Below are 26,835 nucleotides of genomic sequence, written 5' to 3' on the forward strand. Positions count from 1 at the left end.
GTTATCCCCATGCATGCATTGACCAAGGTTGGGATCACTGCAAGCCAGATATATGGGATTAAGCTAATGCACTTACAATGTCTTACAAACAGAGTTGTCCAGAGTATCGGGTTCAGAGGACTCATTTAAGCAACAGCAAACATATTCACCTTCCACGTTTGGAGTCGTGCCTGCCAGGAGCAATAAAGGTACCTCAATACAAGGAATCAAGAGTCACAGTAAAAGTGGGTAATTGTTCACCTTTTCACATGCATGTCATACACAATCAGTCACACACACGCGGTCACACACACACACACATACATAAACACGCACACACAACCAGTCTCTTTGTTGATTTAATTCATTATCAGTAATTGGCCTCAGTTACTTTAATCTATATCATGAGGTTAGTTTTGCACTTTATGCACCTCTACATGTCAAGTACATCAACATCAAAAGCAAGCTAATAGCAACATCTTGCCATTATAAATAGTCTTCAATATGATAGAAAGGATCTTTAGAATGCCTACACAATTTGTGACAGGAATACCAAGCCAGTAACAGCGGATAAAAGTGCAGAGCCATGTAGAGAGAGTAGAGACAGGGACAGTCTCTCTACATGGCTCTGGATAAAAGTGCATTTCTCTCGGTGTTTCCTAAACTTTTTACTACAATACCCACAATGCAATGTAACCATTCTCAATGACCTATGTGATAAACGCCTGCACATTCTACATACACAAACTGATTAGATAAATCATTTGAGCACGTTCTGTACGCTGCATACACAAATACCTATTTTTATAACATAGGTAATAAAAAATGAAATTACTCTATAGCTGTATTTTGTCTAGCACGCGATCAACACGTTTTTTACTAGAATAACTGAATCAGCCAATGGCAGATTGTTTAGGTGTCTGACACTTCGAGGTTGGGAAGGTGGGGCAATTTTGAGATGTTCAGGATAATATAATGTAGCTAGCGCTATGTTCTTCGAAAAAATAAACATATATACGGCCACGGTTGCTTGATCAAATCTGATGAATCGAAACGGCTAAGGTAGGCTTGTAAATCAGCGTCGCTAGTAATTACACTACCCGAGGGGCAGAAAGGGTCGTTTGTCAAGTTCTCCTCCGAGGGGGCCCATTGCGAAACATAACAACATAGGGGTCCTTGAGGTGCATAGCGAATGCGGGAGTGCATTAGCCAGCTAGACAGAATGTCAAAGACCTGATGTAAAATGTGTGCAACACGTTTCATCGCAACTTGGCACTTTTACTCACATCAAACTATAACATCGTCAACGTCATACAATTCTACGTATGTTATTGTTTGCGGTAATTTCACAGAGTAACTACGAATCCAATAGGGTCTGGTAATTTGATGTAAAATATTTCAAACCTCTTAATAACACTCAACCAAAGAAAACCATGCCCCTGTCCAATATCATTGACTATGTCTTCACCATATCATTGACCAGCTGCTATGACTGTTTTCAGGAAAATCGAATGACTCATGACACACCAGGATGAAAAGGAAATTAAACAAACCTCAGCCACCTAAGCAGAGAAGAAGCCCCAGTTCACGGAGGGACATGGTGGATTCAGGTGTCATGTCAGATCCTGACAGTCAGATGAAGCACCTGGCTTTGATGCAGCACAGTAACAATGTCCTTAAGTTCTTAAATGAGGACAGAACCAAGCAGAGGTTTTGCGACCTACACGTCTCAGTGGGTGGAAAACAGTACAGTGCCCACAAAGTGGTGCTGGCCCAGGGTAGCAGTTACTTCCATGCTGAGCTTACCAAGAACCCACACACAAACCATGTCACCTTGGACCATGTCGAGGAGTCTGTGTTCCAGCACCTGCTGCACTTCCTGTATACGTCAGAATGTGTGGTCTCAGAAAGGGAGCTCCCTGCCCTGACCAAGGCAGCACGCTTCCTGGATATGATGGATGTGGTAAAGCTGCTGACCGAGACAGAAGGACCAGTGGATTGTGTCCTGGCCCAGGCTAAGACTGGGGTGGAGCCAGATGTTGAGAGAAACACTGAAGCCCCAGCAGATGGCACCAGAGACCAAAGCCAGACTAGTGTACAGTGTTGCTTCTGCAGCCGCAGGTTTTGCTACAAGAAGTCTCTGGAGAATCACCTGGCCAAGAGTCACATTTGTACACAAGGAGGGGGGACTCAAGGGGACTCAGTGGTTCAGAATGCAGCAGAAGGTCAGGTGACCACAACTGCTAGGAGGTCAGCTCGAAGGAGGAAAGTCCCTGCCAAATTTAAAATGAGTGACAATGAGGCCACAGAGGCTAACATGGATGAACCATCTCAGGACACTGTTGGGCAAGAGACAGGCCCCTTTTTACCAGAGGAAGAGGAGAACAAAGAAGAACATGACGACAGGAAACAGGAAAGCAAGTCTCCCTCAGGTGGTGCATCAGAGGATGAAGAAGAGAGGGAGGATGAAGAGTTGGAAGTGGAGAACCAACGTGTCATTGTGGAAACTGCAGAAGATCAAACTGGTCCTGAGGTGGAGGTGTACAGTCAGACCTCTGACAGTGCTAATCATGCACCTGTATACCCAGAGGGCCTGGCACCAGTCATAATCCACACCGCCAGCAAGAAAACTCTCCAGTGCCCCAAGTGTGACAAGACGTTTGACCGTATAGGTGAGAAAAATGACATTAAGCAGGTTGGATGGGGTACATGATTAAATTGGCCTGAAATTGATCTGAAAGGAAATAATTTGCCTCTCATCAGTTGACATGTTAGCTTATTGTACACAATCGTAAATGTATGTTGTGCTGCAACATAAAAACAAAATTCTCCTTTAGACCAGAAATGGTGGTATAGGTTGACACCCCAGGCTGTAATGTTTCTCAAATGTTTTTAGGGAAGTATGAGAGTCACACCAGGGTCCACACAGGGGAGAAGCCGTTCCAGTGTGACGTCTGTCTACAGTGTTACTCCACCAAGTCCAACTTGACTGTGCACAAGAAGAAACACGACAATGATGCTCCCTTCCAGAGGAAGGAGCACAAGTGTCCCTTCTGCAGCAAGCTCCATGCCAGCAGGAAAACCCTGTCCAAACATGTCAGAAGGTAACCCAGGTCCACCCCTCTGGCTTTAGTCATTGGTCCTTTTTCTTGAAAAAAACTGTATCAATTATTCAGTACAATTTTATTCATAGTTTGTCAAGAAAGAGGTGAACCATTGTTTCTTCGAAAACAATGTTGGAAGTGTGATAGTCGAAAACCTCTGACTGACCACAGTGTGTCCAAACTGTGTCCAGTAGGATATGTGTTAACTTGCCCCATGTTTACAGGTTCCACCCAGACCACATCCAAGAGTTTATTATAATGAGGAAGAGGAAGAGCGAAGGTTGGAAATGTGATGTAAGCTTTGATTGTATCCTAATGCTAGGGGTTTAAAAGAACCAATTGAAGACACGTTTCGACTCCTTAAGTTTCATTCCTCACTAATGTTTGCAAGGTGATTGTCTTATCAACAGAATCTGCGGTTAGTTGCCCAGATGATCCGGGTTGCACTTAATCCTCTTCCTTCTTACCCCTGAGTTAGATCTGCCACAAGTCTTTCACACGTAGACCTCATCTGGAGGAACACATGATCCTCCACTCACAGGACCGGCCCTTCAAATGCTCCTTTTGTGATGACTACTTCAAGTCCAGGTTTGCCAGGTTGAAACACCAAGAAAAGTACCACTTAGGTGCGAACATCCTTAAACCCTCAGTTTTTGTAGCATGTTTAAACGAATGTTTAAACCTTAAACAAGGTACCAAGGTAAAACCGAATGTTTTACCTTGAAACTGATCCAAAAGATTGAAACTGTTGACTTCAGTTAGACTGTGTAGTGAGTGAGTCAATGTATTTCATTTGAATGTAACTATTGGGAAATGCTGTCTAATCATTAAATGCTTCGTAAATTCTTCAAAAACATTGTGTTAATCAATGGTCGAAAGCTAATATTAACATTAGAAGTAGGATTGTGACATAAGCACCAAATTAAATTAAACCTCTTATCTGCCCACAGGTCCATTCCCATGCGACATCTGTGGCCGACAGTTCAATGACACGGGCAACAGAAAAAGACACATTGAATGCACACATGGAGGGAAGAGAAAATGGACCTGCTTCATTTGCGGGAAATCAGTGAGGGAGAGGTAAGACTGTGTTACAGCACGATCTGCATGTTTAAACGTCCAGGCCTCAATTCCTTTGTAAAGGCAGCCAATTTCATTCAAATGTACTTTATATCATTGATATACTGACCTTTCGATATTAATCTCATAAAAAATACTTTCTATTTCTCTGTTGTGTTTTCCTTTGCATATACAGAACAACATTGAGGGAACATTTGCGTATCCACAGTGGAGAGAAGCCCCATCTCTGTAGTATCTGTGGGCAGAGTTTCCGCCATGGCAGCTCCTATAGGTCAGTCTCCATCCAATATCTAACCCTGTTACACAGAGTCAAGGTACCCCCTCCTCTGCACCACCCTTCTAAACATCCAGCCTCTATTGGGGCCGAAAGCATGTCTCGTTAGAGAAGCCCCAAAGAGAGGCCTATAAGAACCTTGAAGGATCTGGAGAGTTCAGATCATTGGTTGGGATGAGAGATGCAGAAGTCAGCCATGTGGGTGTAATGCTCCAGTAACAAGAAGAAGGCCTAAAACATACCATCTTAAAGCATGTTTGGAGTTTTCCAAAGAACATGAGAATGACCTAACTGTGATGTGAGAAAAGCTGGTTGGGCCGAAACTCAAAGCACTGCAATTACATTATTATTATGGTGACATGGTCATCTATTTATTTCTGTATGTACCGAACATTATCCTTTTGATTTTGATAGGCTTCATCTCCGTGTCCATCACGATGACAAACGCTATGAGTGTGACGAGTGTGGGAAAACCTTTATTCGTCATGACCATCTGACCAAACACCAGAAAATACACTCAGGTTCTATGTCCCCATTAATCTCCTTTTTTTCGCAGTCTCGGTTCAATCTGTATAATCTGTGGTGTTTATATAGATGGAATGTATCAGTGTACACCTGCTATGTATGCATGTGAATTAAAAATAATTGTGGTCTGAGCTCTTTCTTAATTGGATGCAGGTGAGAAAGCGCACCAATGTGAGGAGTGTGGGAAGTGCTTCAGACGGCATGATCACCTGACTGTCCATTACAAGAGTGTCCACTTGGGAGAAAAAGTGTGGCAAAAGTAAGGGTGTAGCTGCCTAAGCCTTGTTGTGGTGTGTTAGAATCCTTGAGCCAAAAGATGGTGTGCTCTTCCAGTGAATGTGTGACGATAAAAATGTGAACATGAAAGTGTTTTCTAGGTATGTGGTTTGAAACCACATGCGTGAATAAGGCTTGTGTATACAGGTATAAAATGGCGGTGCATCAGTGTGAGGTCTGCAAGAAAGAGTTCAAGGGGAAGTCCAGTCTAGAGATGCACTTTAGGACACATTCAGGTAAGATGACCCTCCCCCTCGTTCCCCCTTTTGAGTTGGCACTTTCTTTGGACGGATTTCATTTGTTTTGATTTCGGATTCAATTTGTTTTTCTTCAAATCTGACCCATTTCATTGTTGTCTTTCTGAAAGGTGAGAAACCACACAAATGCCCAGTGTGCCACCAAACGTTCCGGATTAAGAAGACTCTGACGAAACACATGGTGATTCACTCGGACGCCCGCCCCTTTAACTGCCCCCACTGCAGTGCCACCTTTAAGAGAAAAGACAAGCTCAAGTACCACATGGACCACGTTCACAGCACAAAGTTCAGCGAGCAGCCTCTCACCGGAACTAACGAGGACAAGATGGCCGTCCTGCCATACGATGAACCCCCTAAAGTATTCCCTGAGGAACCCAAGACCATCTTCCAGAGTGCCACCGCAGACTCGCGTGTTCCTGTCACTCTGGTGCCCGTCCTCATGTCGGGCGTCCAAGGACAAGGTGACTTGGCCAGACACAGAACAACTATCTCCACCCAACCCCATGGTGTGCTCACGTCACCCCAAGCCCAGGCCCAGATAACCAGGTACCAAGCAGCCACGGACCTGGCCTTCCTGGAGAAGTACACGCTGACCCCTCAGCCTGCCAACATAGTGCACCCAGTACGGCCAGACCAGATGCTGGACCCTAGGGAGTCTTATCTGGGGACATTACTCGGCCTGGACTCTGCCCCCACTGTCCAAAATATCTCTAACTCTGATCACCCCCACTAATAACCTCCGACCTGCCACCAGGCTTTGTATGCAACAGTGAGCGACAGACATGCATTGTGGCTGGAGAGGAATATACTGAGAGTTAGTTCAGAAGAAGCACTATAATAAAATATGTTTTGTATACTTTAGTTTTTTTTTTTTTTATCACCACAGAAATGTGCAGCAGTGAAGCTGCATTTTATATCTTCCTCACCATGAGAGCTCTGACACATTATCCATGATGTTGTTGTTTTCCCCAACCATGCAATGTTCTATACTTGGAAACGTTGCAGTAGTATGAGACAAGTAATGTTGCCACTTGTTTGAACAAATCTTGACACCTTTTCTATATTTTCCCAATCTTTGATGTTATGTAAAGCGAAGGGATCGGTCTGTGTTTTCGTCACACTGTAATATTGACTCCATGCGCTATGTTTATACATTGGGTTCCGTTAATGGTCCAGTTTTTGTTGTTGTTGTGACTGATAGGTTACACCGTTCAAACAGTACAAACACACCGTTTGACTTTGACTATATAAACTGATATATTTGACTGATAATACTTATTGTTATTACCAGATTGAAATCAATTGTTATCCCTGACTGGCACAAAGCATTTCTGATGGGGATAACATGTTTACTATTTGCTTGTTTTAAATAGAAAAAACCTGGTAAAAAGGTTTTAAGTTTCATAGTGGGTGTTGCAAGGTGTTGATGGTGGTTGTATAAGGGTCCTGTTGGCCTAGTTTACAACATTCACATGAAGCATCAAAATTGATTTAAGACATTTAATTGTATCAACCATGTGAGAAGGTGATCTTAAATGATGTGAGAATACAGACCATAATAGAACCGTTATAATTGATGAACATGAAAGCTACATCATGTCCTCTGGAAAGCTTCTAATAACTCTTCATTTGGTTGGAGTTTTAGTTTGATGTTGTGGTGGGATTCTCACCCTCTGCCACCTGAAAATGAACAGTCACCATTGACAACAAAACCACATTTCTATTCTACATACTTCAGATGTACACAGACCTGGACAGTAGGCCTACTATAGCCATTCATATTTTTTCACTTTATTACTTCAATATTCCTGTGTATAAGCTTGCCATTTGTGATCATTAGGAACATTCGAACATAATTACAACTGCCATCTAACCTTGTTAGAACTAAACTACTTCGACAATTCAACTTCAACAGTGAATTCAACTGTTATGTCTTAAATTGGACAGGATATACTTCACTTACCGAGTTGAAGTTAATGAGACTGACCTACAAAAATAATTATGGGAAATCAGCTATTTGAAATACCTACAACACAGCCACGTTGATATTTACACCTTGCAATGTTATTGCTTAAGTTTTAAGCAGTAAGGCTGTTGTATTAAATGGAAACAACATGGAAACAAACTATATTAAAACATGGAAACAAAACTAAACATTCTGTAGTGAATTGGTTTGACACATTTCCCCAAAGTAAAGGTTTGTTGTTCAATGTTATTTGTGTAGTTTAATTTATAGAGGTGGGGATTTAAGGCACACATTTATCAAAAAATGGTTTTCCTTGCAAACATCTAACATTTAAAAAATGATCTCGATACAATCCCCAGCTCCAGTCCTTGTAACAAAAGAATCGTGTTGTCGTTCCTTCCTCTATATATAATATAGATTGTTGCATTCCTTTTGGCAGATTTGTCCTGGGAACCGAACAAGGTTCTGAAGAAACGTGTGAAACAAAACGGGTTAGTGCACAATATCTTTTTAGGGAATGAGAGAAGAGTCGGTTAAGTTAAAGTTTTTTTTAGATATAGATACGCACGCACATATTTTACATACCTAAACAAACGGGTTGGGTGGACCACTTTCCATTTTCAAGACAAAAAACGTGTTTTGGTCCCTCACGCTTGTAATAAGCAGTACATCGGAATAACAGTGTTGATTCATCAAGCTGAGAGACTAGACCGTTTGTTAAATCAGGGCCTGTACCACAGAACTTCACTAGGAAACAAACAAAAAATGATTAGAAAATATGTAGCCTAGCCTCATTCAACTTCATGCAAAATGTCTGGGAATCTTCTGAAGTGATTATGTGAGAATACACAATGGCCATACATGGTTGTGTCCGGTGCTGTGTGGTAGCTGGCGGCCGTAAATTTGTTTCTACAAAAAATGCAGTAAATGACATGTTACAACACAGAAGTCGACAAGTCACTTCAAATAGCACAGGACAGGACCACTCTGGTGGTGATCGAGTTTGATTACAGTGACGCCATATTTTTCAACGATCTATCGTGTCGTGAGAAAACAAAATGTCCATCACCTGTTGTGTCATCAGCAGCAGGCTTAGGTTGGACAGGTCCTCAAAGATTGAATGGCAATACAGAATGAGTTACCAAATACCACTACATTTTACAGAACAATTTAAGGATGTGCGCTACATTGCTAAATATTTTGATCGACTTCAAACACAGCAGCCAGAAAAGTCAAAAGACAATATTGAGGTAGGCTATTCAGTCCTTTTAGTGATTTCCCTGCTTCCAAATTTCAATACAGCTAATCATCAAGAAGAATAAATACATTGCCCTATTTGGGCTGCTTACTTGGTGCTGGAGTTGGTTCAATTAACTCTGTAGGAATAGTTAAAATACTTGTCAAAACAATTGTTATGTGTAGTTCAAAAAACAGAAGGGAGTACGAAGGCTATTTACTTAGACAGTTGGGCGGTGAGCTCCATTTCCCGTCCTCGCAGACACTTTTCATAGAACCTTCCAAAGTATAGGAATCCTTACATTTATACTCTACTGCCTTTTTATCCCCAAATGTGTCCTGGTATTTATGGATGATAACAGCATCAGACACAAAAGCAGGTGCACCACATGCAGTTGCACTCTCTGTAAGTAGAATAAAAGAGAGATGATGGTGAGTAAACAGAGCGCAGACCATCAGACAGACAGCATGTGCTTGAGATAAGAAAGGCAACACACATAAAGACGAAATGTTACTCAACCATCTTATATTAAATTGTCATTTGTTTTTGTTTATTCATAAAATAGACATAGCTTCATGCATTATGTTCGCAAGGACTTGTGCATCATTTGTAAGTAAGCTATTGAGGAAGGCCAAGCAAGAGGGGATGTCACCAGATTGGAAGTGGTCCTGGTATTCCACACAAGTTTGTACCATCTCAAATGTTTCGACTCGTAGTTTACACCATCCGACTATGAAACAGAAACTTACTTTTACATGATCCTGTTGACCATTCTCCATCCTTACATGTTATTATTATTGAAGTGATGCTGGTGTCTATTTCATATCCAGCCTCACATTCAATTAGAACTTTTCCAGTTTCAAGCTGTCTGGTTTCAGCATTAGGGACATCAGGGGCGAAACATTCATTTTCATCTGAAAAATAATGTAAACAATGTTCATCCACGTTGAAACAGAAACCATGTTCTTCTAATGTAAATTAAAGCATCAGGGACTTTTGGTACAGGGCACAATGCTTTTCATCTGAAAATAACAACAGCAAAAATGCTTTGAAGGTTGAACTGAATCAAAGTGGTCCAACATCTCAAAATCCTCCAACTGTCTAGAAAATCCTTATTTGGTTATTTGCAGAAAGTAGGCTGTATGTTCATAAATGTCCATAGTATTTTTGACTGATGATTTGTGTTTTATGTCCATGTGGGCCACTTCGCAAAGCATATGCTATCATGAAAGACTTACCTATACATACAGGTTCAGGTGACCATGTGCCATTAACACATTTGCTGGTACCCCACCATCCCTCTTCCCTTCTTTTATAACCCTTTTCACAGGCATATGTAATGTCACTGCCATGCTTATAAGTGTTTTCTTCAGGGACAAAATAGCAATTTTTCAAAGATGATTTGGAGCAGTCTGAACTTTGACCTAAAATTGGTTAGAAAAATGCTTAAGTTAGTTGGTGACAGTTTCTCTTGAAGTTACCTTAAATGATAGGATGACAGGATATTTCACAAAAGTTAAAATTTCAGTGGTTAGAATATTCGGTTTACAAACAAGTTAATGTGTAGCTGTCCATCATTCACCATTTACGATTAATTTGAAGAAAAAATAATTTTAACAGGAAATAAATCCCCCATTTCTGGAGACCCATTTCTGAAGATAAAATAAACACACAGAAGTTATCGGAAGATGTGAAATGAAAAAAATCTTACCATCCGCTACAAGAGAACTAAACAGTAGAACGAATAGAAGACACCCTAGTTTGTCCATTTCATCAGAACGTAGAGAAGGATACAACCTGATAGCAAATACCATTGCTTAGGTAGTGAGAATCATGCGTTGCCTGAGACATATGTTGTTCAGTCCAAGTTAATCATTGTGCAAGCCCCTCCCAATAACAGTCTGGTATACTAAAAAAAGCAGGTGGATAAATACAAAAGGCAGTCCTTGTACATAAATTGTCTTGGCAGCTTTCTTTCCAGTCTAGAACATGAAATGGAGCACACACACTGGGTAAAAAGGAGACATACCTACAAGACTGCAAGCCAATAATAAAAAATCCAGCAATATAGTAATATGAGAAAACTGTGTAAGAATTAGTAAGGTCATATAAGGTCAGAGTTTATCTACCGCTTAGGATTGACATATGACAATGGTAACTCCTTTAATTTCTCCAACTAAAGCACACCATCCCCCATACACACCCCAAAACAAACATCTCATCCACTATTCACTCATATACTGTTGTTACACAACAGTACATTTACACACAAATCTACATTTACAAATTCACTCCCTCGCCATACATGGTAGTTAAATACACGCAGCTCACTTCAACCTGAGTGACTTCAACCCGAGTCTTGAAATGTGATGTGGAAAACTTACTGTCTGGTCCTGGTGCCCAAGAAGGGGTACCCCGCTGCCTTCGTGAACCTCCTGCAATTCGCCTACCAGCATGTCATCGGAGTGGATGACACCATCTATCTGCTCCAGAGCTCCTCCTCTGACCCGGGTGTAGCTGGGTGCATGGTGAGAATCATGTTTTCTCCAGTGCCTTCAACACCATCTGAACCTTCAGAGAACTAAGCAGTTGAACCAAATAAGACATCCTATTCTGCCCAGTTCATCAGAAATGAGACAAAAATCCATTCTAGTTGAGTAAATAAAAATGTTTTTATTCAATCTAATGTTGGGTGGTGGTGGGGAAAAGGTGGGTGGAAACTTGCTTCTGTTATTCAAGCTAATGATTGTCCAGGGTCCTTCCAGTAAATGCTTCGAAAAATGTACCTTGAAACCAAACTTGTGATGTTGTGTTTACTTCCAGATTCCAACTAAATATTATGTCCTAACTTGTGGTGTTTGCTCACCATAATCATTCACCCAAAAAACGATTAATTCTGAAGCCTGATTCCGTATTATATTAGAGTGCACTAACCACGTAGTTATAAAGCATTTCCCAGACCAGATCATATTTTCAGATGCATCTTAAGAAAGGTGGTGTGAAGAGATGGTCACAGAACAACACTGGTTGACTCATTTGTATGAGTTGATTTTTTTTTAAACCACACCATCATCATTGTATACTTCCATATACAATGAAACCTTCATACTGTATAGCAACAAAATACAAATTAGCAAAGGCCCTTTATCAGGTTTTTATTATCTGTCATCACTAAACAAAACAAAAAAAGGTAAAGCAATGTTCGTCATCATTCTGTTTATCCGCACAACAAACAAAACTAAGAAAAAATAAAGATACAGCATTATGTGGCCCAGGAGGTGGAATAACTAAATATAATGAGGAGCAAACTCAAGATTGGAATTTACCTTCTGGAATTGTGAACTCTGAACTAGGGTGAAAGACACCACTCGCTCAACCTCTCCAAACTCTGATCAAACACAGATCTATAAAGTCTCATATGTATAACTAGGATTGCATGGAGCATGTGCATATTAGCCTGGACGGTCCATGGCTCAAACTGTACAGCTCTGTGCTCCACTTGGATGAAAAAGACTGTTCAATGTTAGGAAATATAAACACATCTTCAATTTACAGGAGGTCTCCTCCCTTAAGCTCAGCTGGCATTTCTTTGTACTACCAGTCTCCTAAAAGGTTTTCATCAAATATAGTACACCTGGAATTTAAAGGGTAATTCCATAGTTTTGATAACATTAGGGGTACGTTTTGCAGTTTCCTCACTTATTGTGCATCATGCCTGATTGTTAATCAAAGAACACCATTCCCATAACCTTCAATGTCAATCAAGACATCACATGCCTACAAGTTTGCAAACAATACAGACATGGATAAAAATGTGGTGGGCCCAATGCATTTTCTGTAATGAAGCCCATGTTTCTGGCTTGGTAGTACTTAGTGGTGCTTCAAAAAAGAGAGCTTCGGTTTTGGTTCTCAGCATGCATTATGAAAGATTTCCAAAATGACTGAGGACCCTATAGGTATCAGAAAGTACCTAATGACAAAGCATAGGTTTCCACAAACAATCTGGCATGATGCCCACCAGGAAAGAAAAGTATGACATGTTCCTAAGCATCCAAAAACAAGAGGCCCTCCCATTACCACCCCCCCATGATCCACCCTCCTCCTTGGCCACTAAATATGGCAAAGCATAGTACCACAGTATGATGTTGTGCATTTAGAAACTAGTTGTGGTTTACCAACTACAGAACAACCTGGAGGAAAACTTGTCCCCATCTCCCCTGTTCACCTCCAGATGGTCCACACTCTACATCTGTGTGTGTCCAGAAAAAGAAAAGAAAAAACTTTTGGCCCATGGCAGGAAGTCCTGTGATTGGCTGGATCTGGACATGCAGTGCCTCTAATGGACCTAAGTGCCGATGGGGAGGAGGGACACTGACTGGGGTGTGACTGGGATCGCCCCTGGTGACTGTTCTTCTGTTTCAGTGGGATGCACGGGCTCCACATCAGGATCAGGCTTAAGGGGCGGAGACAGTCCCTCACTGCGTCTCAGAACCTCAAGTGGGACTTGTGTTTCACCATGTATCTGTTGTGGAGGAGGACACGAAAAAATGAAGGGTGTGACAAGTTAACCGTGATGCCTGTTGGTGGCGTCGAACCACACACACACACACACACACACACACACACACCTGTCTAGAGTTTCCCAAAAGCGCAGGAACACAGGCCGGTCCAGGTGACGCTTGTGGTGGCTGAGCTCCAGCACGGTCACGTCCCACTTCTGCACGTTGGGGTCGGTCTTTGCCTCGTCATACTTCAGGTGGAAGGCTCGGACTACAAAACGCAGACAGTCACAAACACGCAGAGCCAGACAGACACGAGTTACCATGCACATTCCCTGGCTCAAAGCTTGAAATATAGTTCACGCTCCATTTTACAGAGGTCTCACTTTGGGAGCTAAAGGACGAAGGAAAAGAAGCATCTAGTGTCGAATAGAGACTCACTTTTCGCAAAAATGTCCACAGGAGATCCGTCAGGAAGCAGCCAAGGCCAGCCTTTGAACTGCCAGGCCGGACCTTGCACAAATACTGCCACCACACGGTCCCTGCCAAAGAACAAGGACACCGGTCACAGACCCAACACAGAGCTAGGCAGAACAGGTGTTCTGCAGTGTGGTCCATACTTAAGGCAAATCACTTGAAAGCCCAGTTGTCATTCATGATGCGCGAGCATGCAGATCCACAAGGCCTTGGAGGATCTTCCCTCCCATGTTGGAGTCAGGTGGCTGAGCGGTGAGGGAATCGGGCTAGTAATCCGAAGGTTGCCTGTTCGATTCCTGGTCATGCCAACTGACGTTGTGTCCTTGGGCAAGGCACTTCACCCTACTTGCCTCAGGGGGAATGTCCCTGTACTTACTGTAAGTCGCTCTGGATAAGAGCGTCTGCTAAATGACTAAATGTAAATGTAGAAACAACTATGGAGACATGAGCTCTAGAAAACGTGTGGCATTCAAAATGAAGAACCACTCCGTTTTCAAGACACCTTGAGCATTGGGATCTCTGCGAAAGAGTCACGGCTGCAGCTGTAAAAACATTCTACCCATATAAAAAGGAAGCAATGTCCATTTATTTTTGGCCAGCAGCCAAAATGAAATGTTATCTGCCATTTGTGACAAGGTCCATTTTCCTTGCATTTGATAGGTCTGGTGTTGTGTGTTGGTGCTCGTTGCTGGTGTAGGGTGGATGTTGCCTCACCAGTCTTGTGGGGCCAGTTTGAGGGGCTGGTCGATGACCCGATAGGGAACGGTGACGCTGAGGGTGGCCCCCCCGGGCTGGAGCTGGTCCTTCCGTCTCTGGAGCAGAACCTCGTTGTCTCTCTGGATGCCCTGCTTTTTCTTCTCCTCCGATGTCACAAACCTGCCGGGACAGAGACAGAGAGACAAGGACAGAGAGACAGGGACAGAGAGAAAGGGACAGAGAGACAAGGACAAAGAGAAAGGGACAGAGAAAGAGACAGACAGAAAAGGACAGAGAGACAAGGACAGAGAAAGAGACAGGGACAGAGAGAAAGAGACAGAGAGACAGGCACTGATAAGCCAATGGTACATAACTGTCATTAAACCTTAGATAGTCATGCCAACTGAGCGCTGGCCAGAGAGTGTAAAGCTTGGGGAATCTGCTACCTGCTAATTGTGTCAGCTTGTCAGATCAGGGGGATCGAGGGGGCTTGGAGCTCATTTGCAGTCAGTCAGACTTTGAGCGCTTCCTTTATGATCCGGGGGCTGCCCTCACACCTTACCCTCTCAGACAGAACACCAGCTGCTTTTCATTGAACATTGATGGGTTTGAATTTTGTCCCTCTCCCCTCCCCAAGATATTCTCCACTCTGAGATGTCAACATGAAAGAACAAAGAGCAGTGTGCCAGACGGCGACATACAACATTTTGCGTCTTGACCAGATCCCTGTGCCAGCCCTGGTCTAAACGTGGCCACTCACTTGAGGTCCTGCAGGAGGTCCTTGGCGTTCAGCATTGTGATGAGGGACGTGGTGGCTGCTGGGATGATGACGATGGGGGTACGAGAGCCTGCGGGCGGCAAGAGAAACACCCCTCAGTGACAACTGTCCATCCCACCACACAACTGCCACAGAACACTCGTCTCAGAATGTCTTTTTTGAATTAAGTCACGTTCAATAACACGGGCCAATGGGGGAAGTGAGTGAGCTGTTGTTGTGTAAGGGTGCATACCTTTCTTTTGATTTGGTGGTGGTCTGGCTTGGGACACTAGAGAGGACAAAAATAAATACATGCAAAACAACACACACAAAAAACATTCACCGTTACAGGTTCATCCAAGCAGGAAATACCGACATTCCTTAGCTGAAAAAGTGTAAAGCGACATATTTCTTAGGCAAAGCTTCTGCACATCCTACCACAGCCCATGGACTTGGGATTGAGGTAAGAGAGCCTCATACACACCTGGTCTGGGGACGGGCTGCAAGGCTGGGGTCTGGGCCTTCCTGGCTGACGCACCCTCCTGTGGAGAAAGAGCGGGAAAGATGCTGTAAATCAGTTGCTGCCATCTCAAATGTACACAGACTGTAGTGTTACTCTGTGGGATATTGTTGGTACGGTATCATCAATTCCTGACTGTGCTTACCAAACTTTATCTTTGCATACTACTCTGCTTTCCTTGTTCCCTTTCACTGTCATTTCAAAATGAGAAGTCTAGATACCAAAGCTCTCCACAGCAGATGCAACTCTGGTAACTGTTCCATAAGCAATGAAATGGCCCAGTTCAAGCTCCAGTAGATGAGTCATTACAGCAATTATAAAACCCAATCCATTGGTAGCCTATGCCTCTTATATCATTTTAGGTCTGCACTGTTGTGGAAATTTCATTGCCAATAACTTGGATGTCATATCAGGCATACTTAATCACTGGCTTCATGATACAATTTCCTCCTTATCTTCCACATTGTGTTGCCCTACATGGAACACATCTACAGACAAGGAAATGCTGGGAGTCTCTTTCTCATCTCCAATACAGTAAGTCATGTTTACACTTTCACTTAACATATTTGCCTTGGAATTTATGGAACTTAATTGGAACAATAGATAGCTTTTCAATTGACTTCATTAGAGAGCATTAGATTTTGCTCCAATTTAAACTATAATCCAAAATGTGAACGTGACCGTTGTATTGCCAATGACTAAAAAATACAGGTTTATAATTGTTGTGTTGCAAATATTTAATTAAAATGATAAACAATGACATGTAGCCTGGAGCTGACCATCAGACCATACACATTATACATACAGCCCCCTGCTCCTCATCAGACCTCTCCTCCCCCTCTCCTCTGTTCTATCCTCCCCCTGGCCCTTCCTACTGAACACCGGCGACTGAGTGCATGCCTGCAGAGGAGCATGCAGACAGAGCGCACAATATGACTGGCTGAGAGACGAACGTTGAAAAGAAAAAAAGAAAAAAAGAGTGAGAGACCGAGAAGAGGTAGACATTCATCGCTCCATCCTGGCAAACGTGCAGTCGTGAAGCGACTGAAGCACAGGGGGGGGGGGGGGGATCTCAGGCTTGTGATGCAGCCTCAGAGCAGGAGCATGGCGTTAACAGGGAGCATCACAGCACACAGCCTCGAGGGATGACACACCACGGAGCGACTGCAGCGCGGGTGGCTTGCTCTACTTCACATGCACACACCACAGAGGCAGCACCGCCCAAGAATTTGCAACAATAAGAATTTCAAACGAGTAACATTCCACCAAAGGCTGGCTCCCTCTCTCACCCTCGGCATGATATCTGGAGGACACAGCAGTTGCTAGCACAGGAGGGGAGGAACCGAGAGGGGCATGCAGAGGGAGGAAGCAGATGTATGCCAGGAAACGCCTGCAACACGGGTAGTGTGACCAGTTTATAGGCACAGTGAGTGGAGAGAGAGGAGGTGAGGCTATAAACATGACAGAACCACTTCATCTTGAGGAGTAGCTTGCATCCAAAAAGGTACCAACGACAACAGCAAACGAGTACAGGAGTCAAACTAACGAGAAGGCTAATGAAAACCCATCTACCTTCTGGCAAGTCCTAATGGTTCAGGTACGTACTGCATGTAGCACCAGCTTGCGACGCGCCCCCTATTCTATAGAAGCTTACCCATGTACGTCCATCATAAGGACATCACAGAAGAGATTCTGCATGCATTTTACCCACTGATTGATACTGATGATCTGCACTAGCAGCTTTGTCTCACACATTATGTGTGTGTTTGCACATTTCAGGCCATAGGCTACATCGAAGTGAGTTAGAGCTTTAAAAGACCATGTTCATCTGTGAGATCTCACACACAGCCCTTTGTCTAGAGGTGCGGGGGGGCTTAAATAGTCTGGTGAAGAACTCAGTACAATGTCAGAGTACGCACCACTCCAGGGGGCTGGCGGCCCACAAACAGAAACTAGAAAAGGCGCCTTTACAACAATCTGATTGAAGACGATTCTTTGAGGCAAAGGGCAGGCACATGAGTGGGAACAGAAACTTGGCTGTGTGTCCAACATAAGCGCATCAAACTTCCTTATGGATGACTAGATTAAGGCCATCCTTTGTCCATGACTACAGCAATTCTAAGTATATTTGAATTTTCAACATTCAATAGGTTGACAATAAGTTGGTTTACTAAAAATTAAGCATTGCCTGAGCCAAACTGTGTTGGACCTCAGATGGTAGTTAAAAAGGTTGCTTGGCTAAATTGGTTTAAATATGACAGCCAAAATGTCAATTAAAGCTGGAATATTTTTAAAGGATAAGAATTTAGTAATTTTAGTAACAGGGCTGCCAACTCTCACGCATTGGCCGTGAGACACACGCATTTCAACCATTTCACACACTCGTACGCTTGTACATCTTGCGCTGAAAAGGCAACGCCAACCATGTAGCCCTGCTAACGTTGTAAACAGTAACGGACGAGGCAACATTTACATGTATTCATTTAGCAGACGCTTTTATCCAAAGCGACTTCCAAGAGAGAGCTTTACAAAGTGCATAGGTCACTGATCATAACAACGAGATAGCCACAAAACATTGCGAGTAGCCAAAACATGAAGCACACATTGTGAACAACCAAAATAAGTGCCAAAGGGAAGAACCATAAGAGCATGTAGTTAAACAAGTTACAATTAAACAACATGAACTGCTATAAGTGCAAGTGTACCTGTGGAAAAAAAGCAAGCAACAATAATAAAACAATATATCACAGCGAGTACAAAAATTTAAGTCAGTTACCACTAACCACAAGAGCAACAAGTCTCTAAGCAAGAGTCATTGTGATCCTTGAGGAAACTAATGACTCTTGCTTAGAGACTTGTTGCTCATAGACGCCTTAACCCTTGTGTTATCTTCGGGTCATTCTGACCCATCAGTCATTGTGACCCACCGTCGTATTGCGACAGATTTACCGCATACAAAGACAAAGTGAAGCATTTTCTTTTAACCGTTGGGCTGTCTCAGACCCCCCACATTGCAAAGGTTAAAAGAAAATTATTTTAATTTGTTTTTGTATTGGGTAAAATTGGGTAAACACAACGATGGTTCGTTATGAACCTTTGGGTCATGTGACCCGAAGGCAGCACGAGGGTTAACAGCCCTGAAAAGTCCGCTGGGGATGGGGGGGGGGGTAATTGTGGTTGGCCCCCCAAAATACCAAATCTCACTCAAAGGTTTTTGGAAGAAAAACCTTGGCAAAAAGATGGCAGCCCTGTAGTAATGACTAAAATTTTGACTGATGACTTCTTTCCACCTAACCTAGCTTTTAAGGAAGGTTCAGTGACTTGCCAATATGCATCTATGATTCTGAATGAATCCCAGGGCTGCCAACTTTTCCAAAAACCTTGGCATGAGATTTGGTAGCAACCAAAAGCCAGTCTTGGGCAATAAAGAATGTACAGTGAAACAGTCGCGCTCTCAGTGCCAAAAACTGACTGCCAAAATCTGACGTCACGATGCCGTTCCGATGCAAGGACAAGTCCGTCGCTATGCCGACCTCAAATTCCTGAGATAGGTACCTTTATATATATATCTCTATGATAGGTACGCCGTGCTAGCAGGAAACTGTCATGGTCGCTATACTGGTTACTAGGTAGGACGTTTTGTATTTAGGCCTATTTAACCCGTGTGTTATCTTCGGGTCATTCTGACCCACCGTCGTATTGCGACAACTTTACCGCATACAAAAACAAAGTGAAGCATTTACTTTTAACCGTTGGGCTGTCTCAGACCCCCCACATTGCGAAGGTTAAAATAAAATTATTTTTATTTGTTTTTGTATTGGGTAAAATTGGGTAAACACAACGATGGTTCGTCATGGGACCCGAAGGCAGCACAAGGGTTAAACCAATTTATTGTACTTTACGATTAGAAGTTTTCACTCGTTCGATAGCTAGTGCTAGTACCTAGCTAGCTTTTTTCGTCGAAAAAATAACTTAACGCTATTTAGCATCGATTTTAACAGACCGGGAAGGCAACACGTATAGTATTCTACCTGGGTGCGTTGCTGTCTCAGGAATGTCGAACGAGTGAAAACTTCCAGTTAGGACACTGTTACGAGGACAAATCTTACACTACGTTTACTCAGCCAAGCTAAATAAGGTATGTTTGTTGTCAGTTAGTCAGACTGTTACTATCATGTCCCCCCACCCCCGCTTTAAAGTTATAATTATTACTAAATTCAGCAAATTACAGTTTAAACTGTCCATGCATGATTCAAAAATCAATTAGAAAAATCTGCCAATCACGGACGAGCGTTATGGTCAAACCCTTTTGGCTGTTTAGTGTCTTGGAACATGCATTACAGTGGGTAGTTATTGTTTCTGTCACATCCTTGTCATCTCTCACCCATCTAACTTCTTATTTACAAAGATGCACTCTCTTATTAATTAAAAGGGGAAGATCACACCTGCGTTACTCAGGAAGCCCAGCACAAGAGCCTTTATTTCACACCATTCTGTCATCTGGAACCAGGGTTTGGTAGCACGCAGCAAACTTGACTGTCACCATGCAGTGGAGGCGGCGCCACTGCTGCACACACATCGCTGGCCTGCTGTCTCTCCTCTCACTCCTGGGGGTTCTGCTCATCCTGGGTCATCAGGATCTGCTGCCAGGACTGACTGGTTCGATGTGGTGGAAAGACTACCCTGTGGTGGACTCGGAAGGCAGGGGACCCCACACCAGTGCCAGAGGAAACCACAGCTCCAAACAGACTCTGTGGAGGGGTGTTCTGGAACTGCCTGCGGGCCCAAAGACTGGCACCAGTTCCAGCCTCCATCAGGAGGACTTCTCTCCTCAGGGGGTGACAGGACCAGACAGCAATGCTAGCAGCAGAGAACAAGCTCTGGGAGACCTGCTGATCTCTGAGCCCTGTCCTTACATTATCAATGAGCCTGAGAAGTGCCCAGATGGACAGCCGGACCCCTTTCTCGTGCTGCTGATAGCTACGGAGATCCAGCAGGTTGAGGCCCGAGATGCCATCCGGCAGACCTGGGGGAACCAGAGCGTGGCTCCAGGGCTGGGTTTCGTACGCCTCTTCCTGCTGGGGGTACGAGAAGGAGAGCTGGGCCGCCAGCTGCAGAGCCGCCTGGAGGCAGAAAGCCGGCAACACCACGACATCATCCAGCAGGACTTCTTGGACACGTATAACAACCTGACCATCAAGACCCTCATGGGAATGCACTGGGTTGCCACGCACTGTCCACACGCCAGCTACATCATGAAGACGGACAGCGACATGTTTGTCAACACAGACTATCTCATCCACAAGCTGCTGCGACCAGAGCTGAAGCCCAAGAAGGGTTACTTCACAGGCTACCTCATGAGGGGCTACACGCCCAACCGTAACAACAACAGCAAGTGGTACATGTCCCCCGAGCTTTACCCTAGCAAGAAGTACCCCACCTTCTGCTCAGGCACAGGGTATGTTTTCTCGGGGGACTTGGCAGGGCGGATTTACAGGGTGTCGCAGGGAATCCGACGGCTGCACCTCGAGGACGTCTACGTGGGCGTCTGCCTGGCCAAGCTGCGGGTTGAGCCCACACCTCCGCCCAACGAGTTCCTGTTCAACCACTGGCGGGTGTCCTACTCCAGCTGCAAGTACAGCCACCTCATCACCTCGCACCAGTTCCAACCCAGTGAACTGCTGAAGTACTGGCACCACTTGCAGAACAACAAACACAACGCTTGCATCAACTCGTCGAATGACAAGCTGGGCAGGTTACACAAGAGTCCACCTCAGGGCGAAAAGCTCTCTAAACTATAGACAACAGGACAATGTGGGGCCCAAGTTTTGGGAGATATAAGTGCCATAGGGGTCTGAACAAGTTAATACCCCATTTGAACATCCACAAGTCTAAATAAAAAGGTATTGTATAAAGCACCAGCTTGGTTCATGTAATTTGAAAGCATGGATCTCAATTTAGAAAGAGACTGTCAAAGTAAGAAATGAGTGCTGGCTAGAAAAGCTGTGTAACTTTTTGAAAATGTGAATATTTGGTATACCGTAGCATCCAAGTTTGTTCCATGAGTTGATGTTATATGAAAATACAATAGATATTGTTGATGTATTTATTAGGTTAACTTGATCAGAAAATTAAGGATTGGAATTCAGACCTGAAAAGACAGGAAGTTACTTTCCCCCCTATTTTACACCCTTTTAAACCTCACATGGTGAGATGAAAGTCTTTTACACATCCTGATTTACAAGTATGTTGGAGACTCAACAAATGTTAAATATTTTTTATTGTATCTATATTATTGTTCTTCAGCCTTAAACCTGCATCACAGGTAAAATAGCACAGTACTCTACAGTATGTGATTTTAGAATTAGAAGCTTCCATCTGTGCTTGGTCCAGTTCTAGATCAAGATATTGAGCCTCATGTCCCAAAGTGTCTGTTTCCCAGAGCCACGCATGTCAGAATACAGTCCTCAGGGTGACTGTCTAATTAGTTGATGACTAATCTGGATAATATTGATCCTAAATTTAAACAAAAATCATATGATCATTTATGATAAAAATATAAATCAGAATATCCAAGAAATTATCTCACCAATAATCATTTAGTACAAGTAATTAATATAGTGGGAAGATAATTTACAAATATCACAGAATTTTGACAATCTGCATTTTAGGCAAGCAAAGAAAAAAGGGATTGAAAAAGTAATGGAAAGGGAAATGAATCAGTTCTAATTTGTGTCAAAAAACGTTGATGCTCAATATCTCAGAACCATACCAACTATTTGAAATGATCTTCTGAGCACTACATGACAATAACACAATGGTTCATGTGTAATAAATGGTGTTTTTCAGCTGTTTCAAAATATTTTGCAACATCAAAACCAAGGGTGGTGCACGTTCACCAAAGGAGCAGAATGGAGTAGACACACATCTCACAAAACCACGCCAGGCTGCAATACTGGACATCTAGTGGGATGTTTATCTACTGAAAGTGACATGATTATGAAATAAATCCATGTTGTTAGATATTCAGGACACACCTCACATTTCAACAAGCCGGTGAGTTAAGTCGGAGGCTAATTCAAGCTTTAATTAATTGTTGTTGATAACATCAACAACTACAAGCCAGTAGCTGCTATAATGCATCTATTATGATTTTTTGGAAAACTTTTAAAAGAACACTGAGGCGATCTAATCCTCGAACATTGAAATGCTGAGTCACGTGTTCCAAAACCAAGAGGAAGAGATGGAACTGGTCTTACCGTCACAGACTTCAGTGTCATGCCGTGGTAAGTGCCCATTGTATCAATCTTAAAACCTTCCGTTTCTGGGGAGACAGAGAGAGAGAGAAAAATAAAAAAAAGATTGTAGCCTTCACCAAAGTATACATATTAAAATATATATAGTTTCATATGAAACTTTGTGACATCATTACTCTGGGACAAACTCATTAACATCCATATGACGTGCTTCCACTCACCCTCTTTTCCTTTGAATCTCTCTTGATCGTAGCGGTTATAGGCTGCTGGGACAGGTTGTTTGTTCCTTGTGGATGAGTCCTTGGGTGAGAACAGAGGGTTTGCCTTAATAGACTTTTTTCATCCAAGATTTTTAACATTTACATAATACACTGGGAATACTATTTTATTACTGCATTCAACAGTCCTTTACGGTGTCAACTAAACACTGACCTTCAAGATCACCCCGAGCTCATTTTTTGTAGAAATTAGTTAGCCTATTCATAAATAAATGGAGCCCAATACTGGTGAATGAAAGTGCTTGGTTTTCTACTAATGCAGAATGTCATCAGTGGTTGTGTGCATGTAGGAGTGTGTTGAACAGGGTTCCTCTTACCACCTGAGTGGTGTTCTGTGCTGGTCTCTGCTCAGGGGCTCGTCCTTCCTCTCTGGCCTTCACTGACTGCAGGATGGCAAAGATGTTTTTGGAAAAGTTCTGCAAAGAAATTGAGATTTCTCACAATTGGGCACAGTCTGTTGGCTGAGCGGTGAGGGAATCGGGCTAGTAATCCGAAGGTTGCCAGTTCGATTCCCGGTCATGCCAACTGATGTTGTGTCCTTGGGCAAGGCACTTCACCCTACTTGCCTCGGGGGAATTTCCCTGTACTTATTGTAAGTCGCTCTGGATAAGAGCGTCTGCTAAATTACTAAATGTAAATGTAATGATGGGGGATTAAGTCACAAAGTTCAAGTACCGCCATCCACAGGTACAACAGAACACTGCACTGTGCAGTTGGGTTTGGTGGCAGTAAAAACAGCCACCATTTTAGATTTGCTGTAGACGAGAGAGTTAGACCTAAAATTAGGATAGGATATAATATTAAATTGTCACGACTCGAACCTTTCCTGTGCTCTGGAGGATCGTGGTGCGGGTTCTCCACACCCTCTCCCTGCTGACAATGTCTCTGGTGACGTCCACCTCTGCATCCACAAAACTTCTCTGGTTCTGGGTAATATCATCATCCAGGTCTGTTTTGATTGTGGAGCGCTTCTTGGCCATAATCTTGGCCTTGATGGCTGCAATCTTCTCCACAGACATGGCCTCTGACAGTGACCTAAATGCAAGGACATTTACATGTTAGAGGATAGGCTAACTTAATTTCCAGATGTGAAGAGCCGAGTGACTTTAATACATTGAATTCAAATATTGCTTTGCATAAATTCACGCTGGTCATGTCATGAACAGATAACAATACATAGATGTTGGAGAGTACCTTTTCTTTGTGTACAAATGGAGGGCAGGGAATTGATTACCTGCTTTGTAGCACTAATTAAGAAGGTCTTCCCTTTATTCTTGCCTAGTATCTAGCATGAGCTGCACTTAAGTAATACCAAGTAGGACATATTTATGTTCTCATAAAAGTACCAACTACAGTGGGAGTACCAATGTTGGTGTTATTATAGAACAATTATTGTTAAGTTACTGTGTCGGATGCAGCCCTTCTAAGACAAGACAACCTTTTGACATCTTGTTCGGAACAAAGTTGGGTGGCTCCTGAGGTGATTTGTCTCTTCAGTTGATTAGGAACCACCGCTATAACCGTGGCATAGAACAACGCTGGAAATGACAGCTGTCCCGTCGGAGTGCCTCCTACCTGATCTGGTCGGTCTGCACGATGCCCTCCTTGTGGCCCTCTAAACGAGCAGCCAGGCGCTCTTTGTCCAGACGCACGCGTTCTTCATCCTACGGAACAAGACAACAACACAGTCACTGAAAGTTGAATATGATACTTTTCAAAATGTTGTGCAGAGTAAATTCTATTGTGCTGGTTATATCAGCACAGGGTAAAAAAGATTTGTTCTCGTAGTCTGGAAATCATTCTTAACATGGCACCTATTGAGATTTTGAGTAAGCAGAACCAGCCAAATTTATTGTTTGTCCTTGTTTTTTTGTTTGTTTTTTTACCTCTATCCTTGGTTTTTTGGCTTCAGATGATACTTCATCTGCAGCTCTTTTGACTGCAGACAAATACAAATAGACCATAGGTATTTAATGGGGGGGGGGGGGGGGTTAGAATACTTTACATTAATTGATGTAACACCAGTATACCTTGTGTTGGCCGTTGCAAACCAATCTCTATGGGGGCACTTCTGTCGATACTCGTCGAAGTAGCTGGGGGGAGAAATAGTTTTATTTAACATACATATTCATAAAGGGAAGCTTAAGTCAGCAACAAAAATCTGTTTTATTATATGCTTACAGCTCTCCCCGTTGAGGTAAGACAGCAAGCCCTTTCGATCAGGTCTTCTAACAACAGGAATGTTTTCTGTCTAGGTGGGGACAAAGATTGCATTTCCCAAAAGAATTATCTTTAAGAACGGTTGCAATTACAGAAATGTAAGTACTGAGGAAAAAAACTTTAACTTTATCAGACCAATGAGGATGCTTGAGACTTACTGCTGCTCTTCGCACATACGAGGGGTGAGGAAGATGCACATTGTTGAGCAGGAAAAGGATTGAGTCGAGAGTATAGTACTCTTTGGGCTGCCCCTCCTTTCCAGTTCTGTAATGAGAAAGCATAATTTGGTATACTTTCTAAAATACCTTTAGCCAACCATCACGGTAATACGGCTGTAATACAAGTGAGCCATCATGCCTGCTCACTATTGACATTAGCTAACTGATGGTATAACTATAAAATACTTGATGACAAACATTTCTGCCATACCATCGTTCTCAACAAATATGAGCAAGCTACAGTAGCATGAAAACATGTTCCTGTACTGCAGTAGCCTATGTAACGTCGTTTGCTCGCACTGTGCTTTACTTCAGAACTTATTCGCTAGGCTAGCAAGTAGCCCAACAACTAACTTAGGAACTCATTTTAAAAGTCAGTGTGCTGCATAATAATTCATTTGCAGAATTTCACAACCTGGCAGTGTCAAGTTTGAAACAGAGACACGGGGGGGAAATATATTTTGTTAGCTGTAGCTAGCTAACTAACTAGCAAACACATGATAGCTACAGCCTTCACTGGCTACATGAGATCATTCAGTTTTTCAACTAAAGATGACCTGTCACGCCGCGTTACTCAACAACTCTCTAGAATGACAGGGAATTGTGGTAAGAAATTTAAAAAGAGAGGGTTTCTATACACGCTTTGCTGGTATAGTCAGTGGCGATGTATTGAGCATCACAATCGGGCTTGAATCTTGCAAACAAAACCGCCACTGCTCTCAAGGCAGCAACCGGGGAAACCGTGGGAATGGGAGGGTATCTAAAACGAAATCCCAATCTTGCTCACTTACACCAGCGAACGTTCAATTGGCTAGCTAGCTAAGCTATCTAAAGATCCCTGGCCCATTGATACAGTCTACATTTGCCATACGAATAAAAAAAGACATACCCCCAAATGACATAATTGGTCTTCACATTTTTTGGCCACGAAAACTCTCCAAATATAACCTCATCTCCTTTGGCAACAATTTCTTTTTTCTGGATGTTGTACTGGCGAAGAACACTCAATACGTCCGCCATCTTCACTTGTCTTCATGAAGTGTGATTACAAGGAAGGCCCTCTTAGTTATCAACGGTGTAGACTCGAAAATTGCCTGTCTGATATATATGACTAAATTGGATGCAATGCAATGCTGTCTTTTTCTTATCCTTCTATTCTCTGCTCTATATTTTTTTATATATTAGATATATGTTAAACTATTCTATTTACATTTAA

The 26,835-nt window shown here is 42.9% G+C and overlaps 4 protein-coding genes and 1 long non-coding RNA gene across 8 annotated transcripts; 2 read left to right on the forward strand and 3 right to left on the reverse strand.

Annotated features, from left to right (window-relative positions):
• Positions 1-901: 901 nt before the first annotated feature.
• Positions 902-7,473, forward strand: zbtb41 (zinc finger and BTB domain containing 41). The gene is made up of 11 exons (XM_062482108.1): positions 902-1,041; positions 1,482-2,651; positions 2,876-3,083; positions 3,308-3,377; positions 3,562-3,709; positions 4,034-4,163; positions 4,339-4,434; positions 4,852-4,958; positions 5,116-5,221; positions 5,386-5,474; positions 5,606-7,473. The coding sequence occupies exons 2-11, from the start codon at positions 1,511-1,513 to the stop codon at positions 6,226-6,228; spliced, it is 2,718 nt and encodes a 905-aa protein (XP_062338092.1). The 5' UTR covers positions 902-1,041; positions 1,482-1,510; the 3' UTR covers positions 6,229-7,473.
• On the reverse strand, positions 6,982-8,352 carry LOC134036934 (uncharacterized). Its single transcript, XR_009932468.1, has 5 exons — positions 8,323-8,352; positions 8,047-8,208; positions 7,753-7,926; positions 7,459-7,482; positions 6,982-7,175 (listed from the first exon to the last, which is right to left on the reverse strand). It is a non-coding gene; the product is annotated as an uncharacterized LOC134036934 (long non-coding RNA).
• Positions 8,353-8,468: 116 nt separating this feature from the next.
• LOC134036526 (coagulation factor XIII B chain-like) lies at positions 8,469-10,709 on the reverse strand. Its single transcript, XM_062481512.1, has 6 exons — positions 10,410-10,709; positions 9,937-10,122; positions 9,448-9,612; positions 8,919-9,101; positions 8,811-8,837; positions 8,469-8,569 (listed from the first exon to the last, which is right to left on the reverse strand). The coding sequence occupies exons 1-6, from the start codon at positions 10,510-10,512 to the stop codon at positions 8,469-8,471; spliced, it is 765 nt and encodes a 254-aa protein (XP_062337496.1). The 5' UTR covers positions 10,513-10,709.
• Positions 10,710-11,837: 1,128 nt separating this feature from the next.
• Positions 11,838-26,677, reverse strand: cdc73 (cell division cycle 73, Paf1/RNA polymerase II complex component, homolog (S. cerevisiae)). 2 transcript variants are annotated; one of them, XM_062482110.1, is made up of 17 exons: positions 26,509-26,677; positions 25,560-25,665; positions 25,363-25,432; positions 25,212-25,274; positions 25,068-25,120; positions 24,757-24,845; positions 24,003-24,216; positions 23,502-23,597; positions 23,125-23,203; positions 22,907-22,971; positions 15,612-15,669; positions 15,381-15,416; positions 15,131-15,218; positions 14,389-14,550; positions 13,639-13,739; positions 13,327-13,468; positions 11,838-13,220 (listed from the first exon to the last, which is right to left on the reverse strand). In XM_062482110.1, exons 1-17 carry the CDS (start codon positions 26,637-26,639, stop codon positions 13,184-13,186), a joined length of 1,590 nt encoding a protein of 529 aa, XP_062338094.1. In that variant the 5' UTR covers positions 26,640-26,677; the 3' UTR covers positions 11,838-13,183. The 2 variants fall into 2 exon arrangements, with proteins under 2 accessions (XP_062338094.1, XP_062338093.1); XM_062482109.1 differs by having other exon boundaries at positions 23,499-23,597; positions 26,509-26,676.
• Positions 16,718-22,403, forward strand: LOC134036932 (beta-1,3-galactosyltransferase 2-like). Of its 3 annotated transcripts, none has more exons than XM_062482111.1 (2): positions 16,718-17,244; positions 20,080-22,403. In XM_062482111.1, the coding sequence occupies exon 2, from the start codon at positions 20,192-20,194 to the stop codon at positions 21,446-21,448; it is 1,257 nt and encodes a 418-aa protein (XP_062338095.1). In that variant the 5' UTR covers positions 16,718-17,244; positions 20,080-20,191; the 3' UTR covers positions 21,449-22,403. The 3 variants fall into 3 exon arrangements, with proteins under 3 accessions (XP_062338095.1, XP_062338097.1, XP_062338096.1); XM_062482113.1 differs by lacking the exon at positions 16,718-17,244 and adding an exon at positions 19,252-19,276; XM_062482112.1 differs by lacking the exon at positions 16,718-17,244 and adding an exon at positions 19,593-19,789 and having other exon boundaries at positions 20,086-22,403.
• Positions 26,678-26,835: the final 158 nt, after the last annotated feature.

This window comes from Osmerus eperlanus, chromosome 16 (genome assembly GCF_963692335.1).
Source record: "Osmerus eperlanus chromosome 16, fOsmEpe2.1, whole genome shotgun sequence".
Taxonomy (NCBI): Eukaryota; Metazoa; Chordata; class Actinopteri; order Osmeriformes; family Osmeridae; genus Osmerus; species Osmerus eperlanus.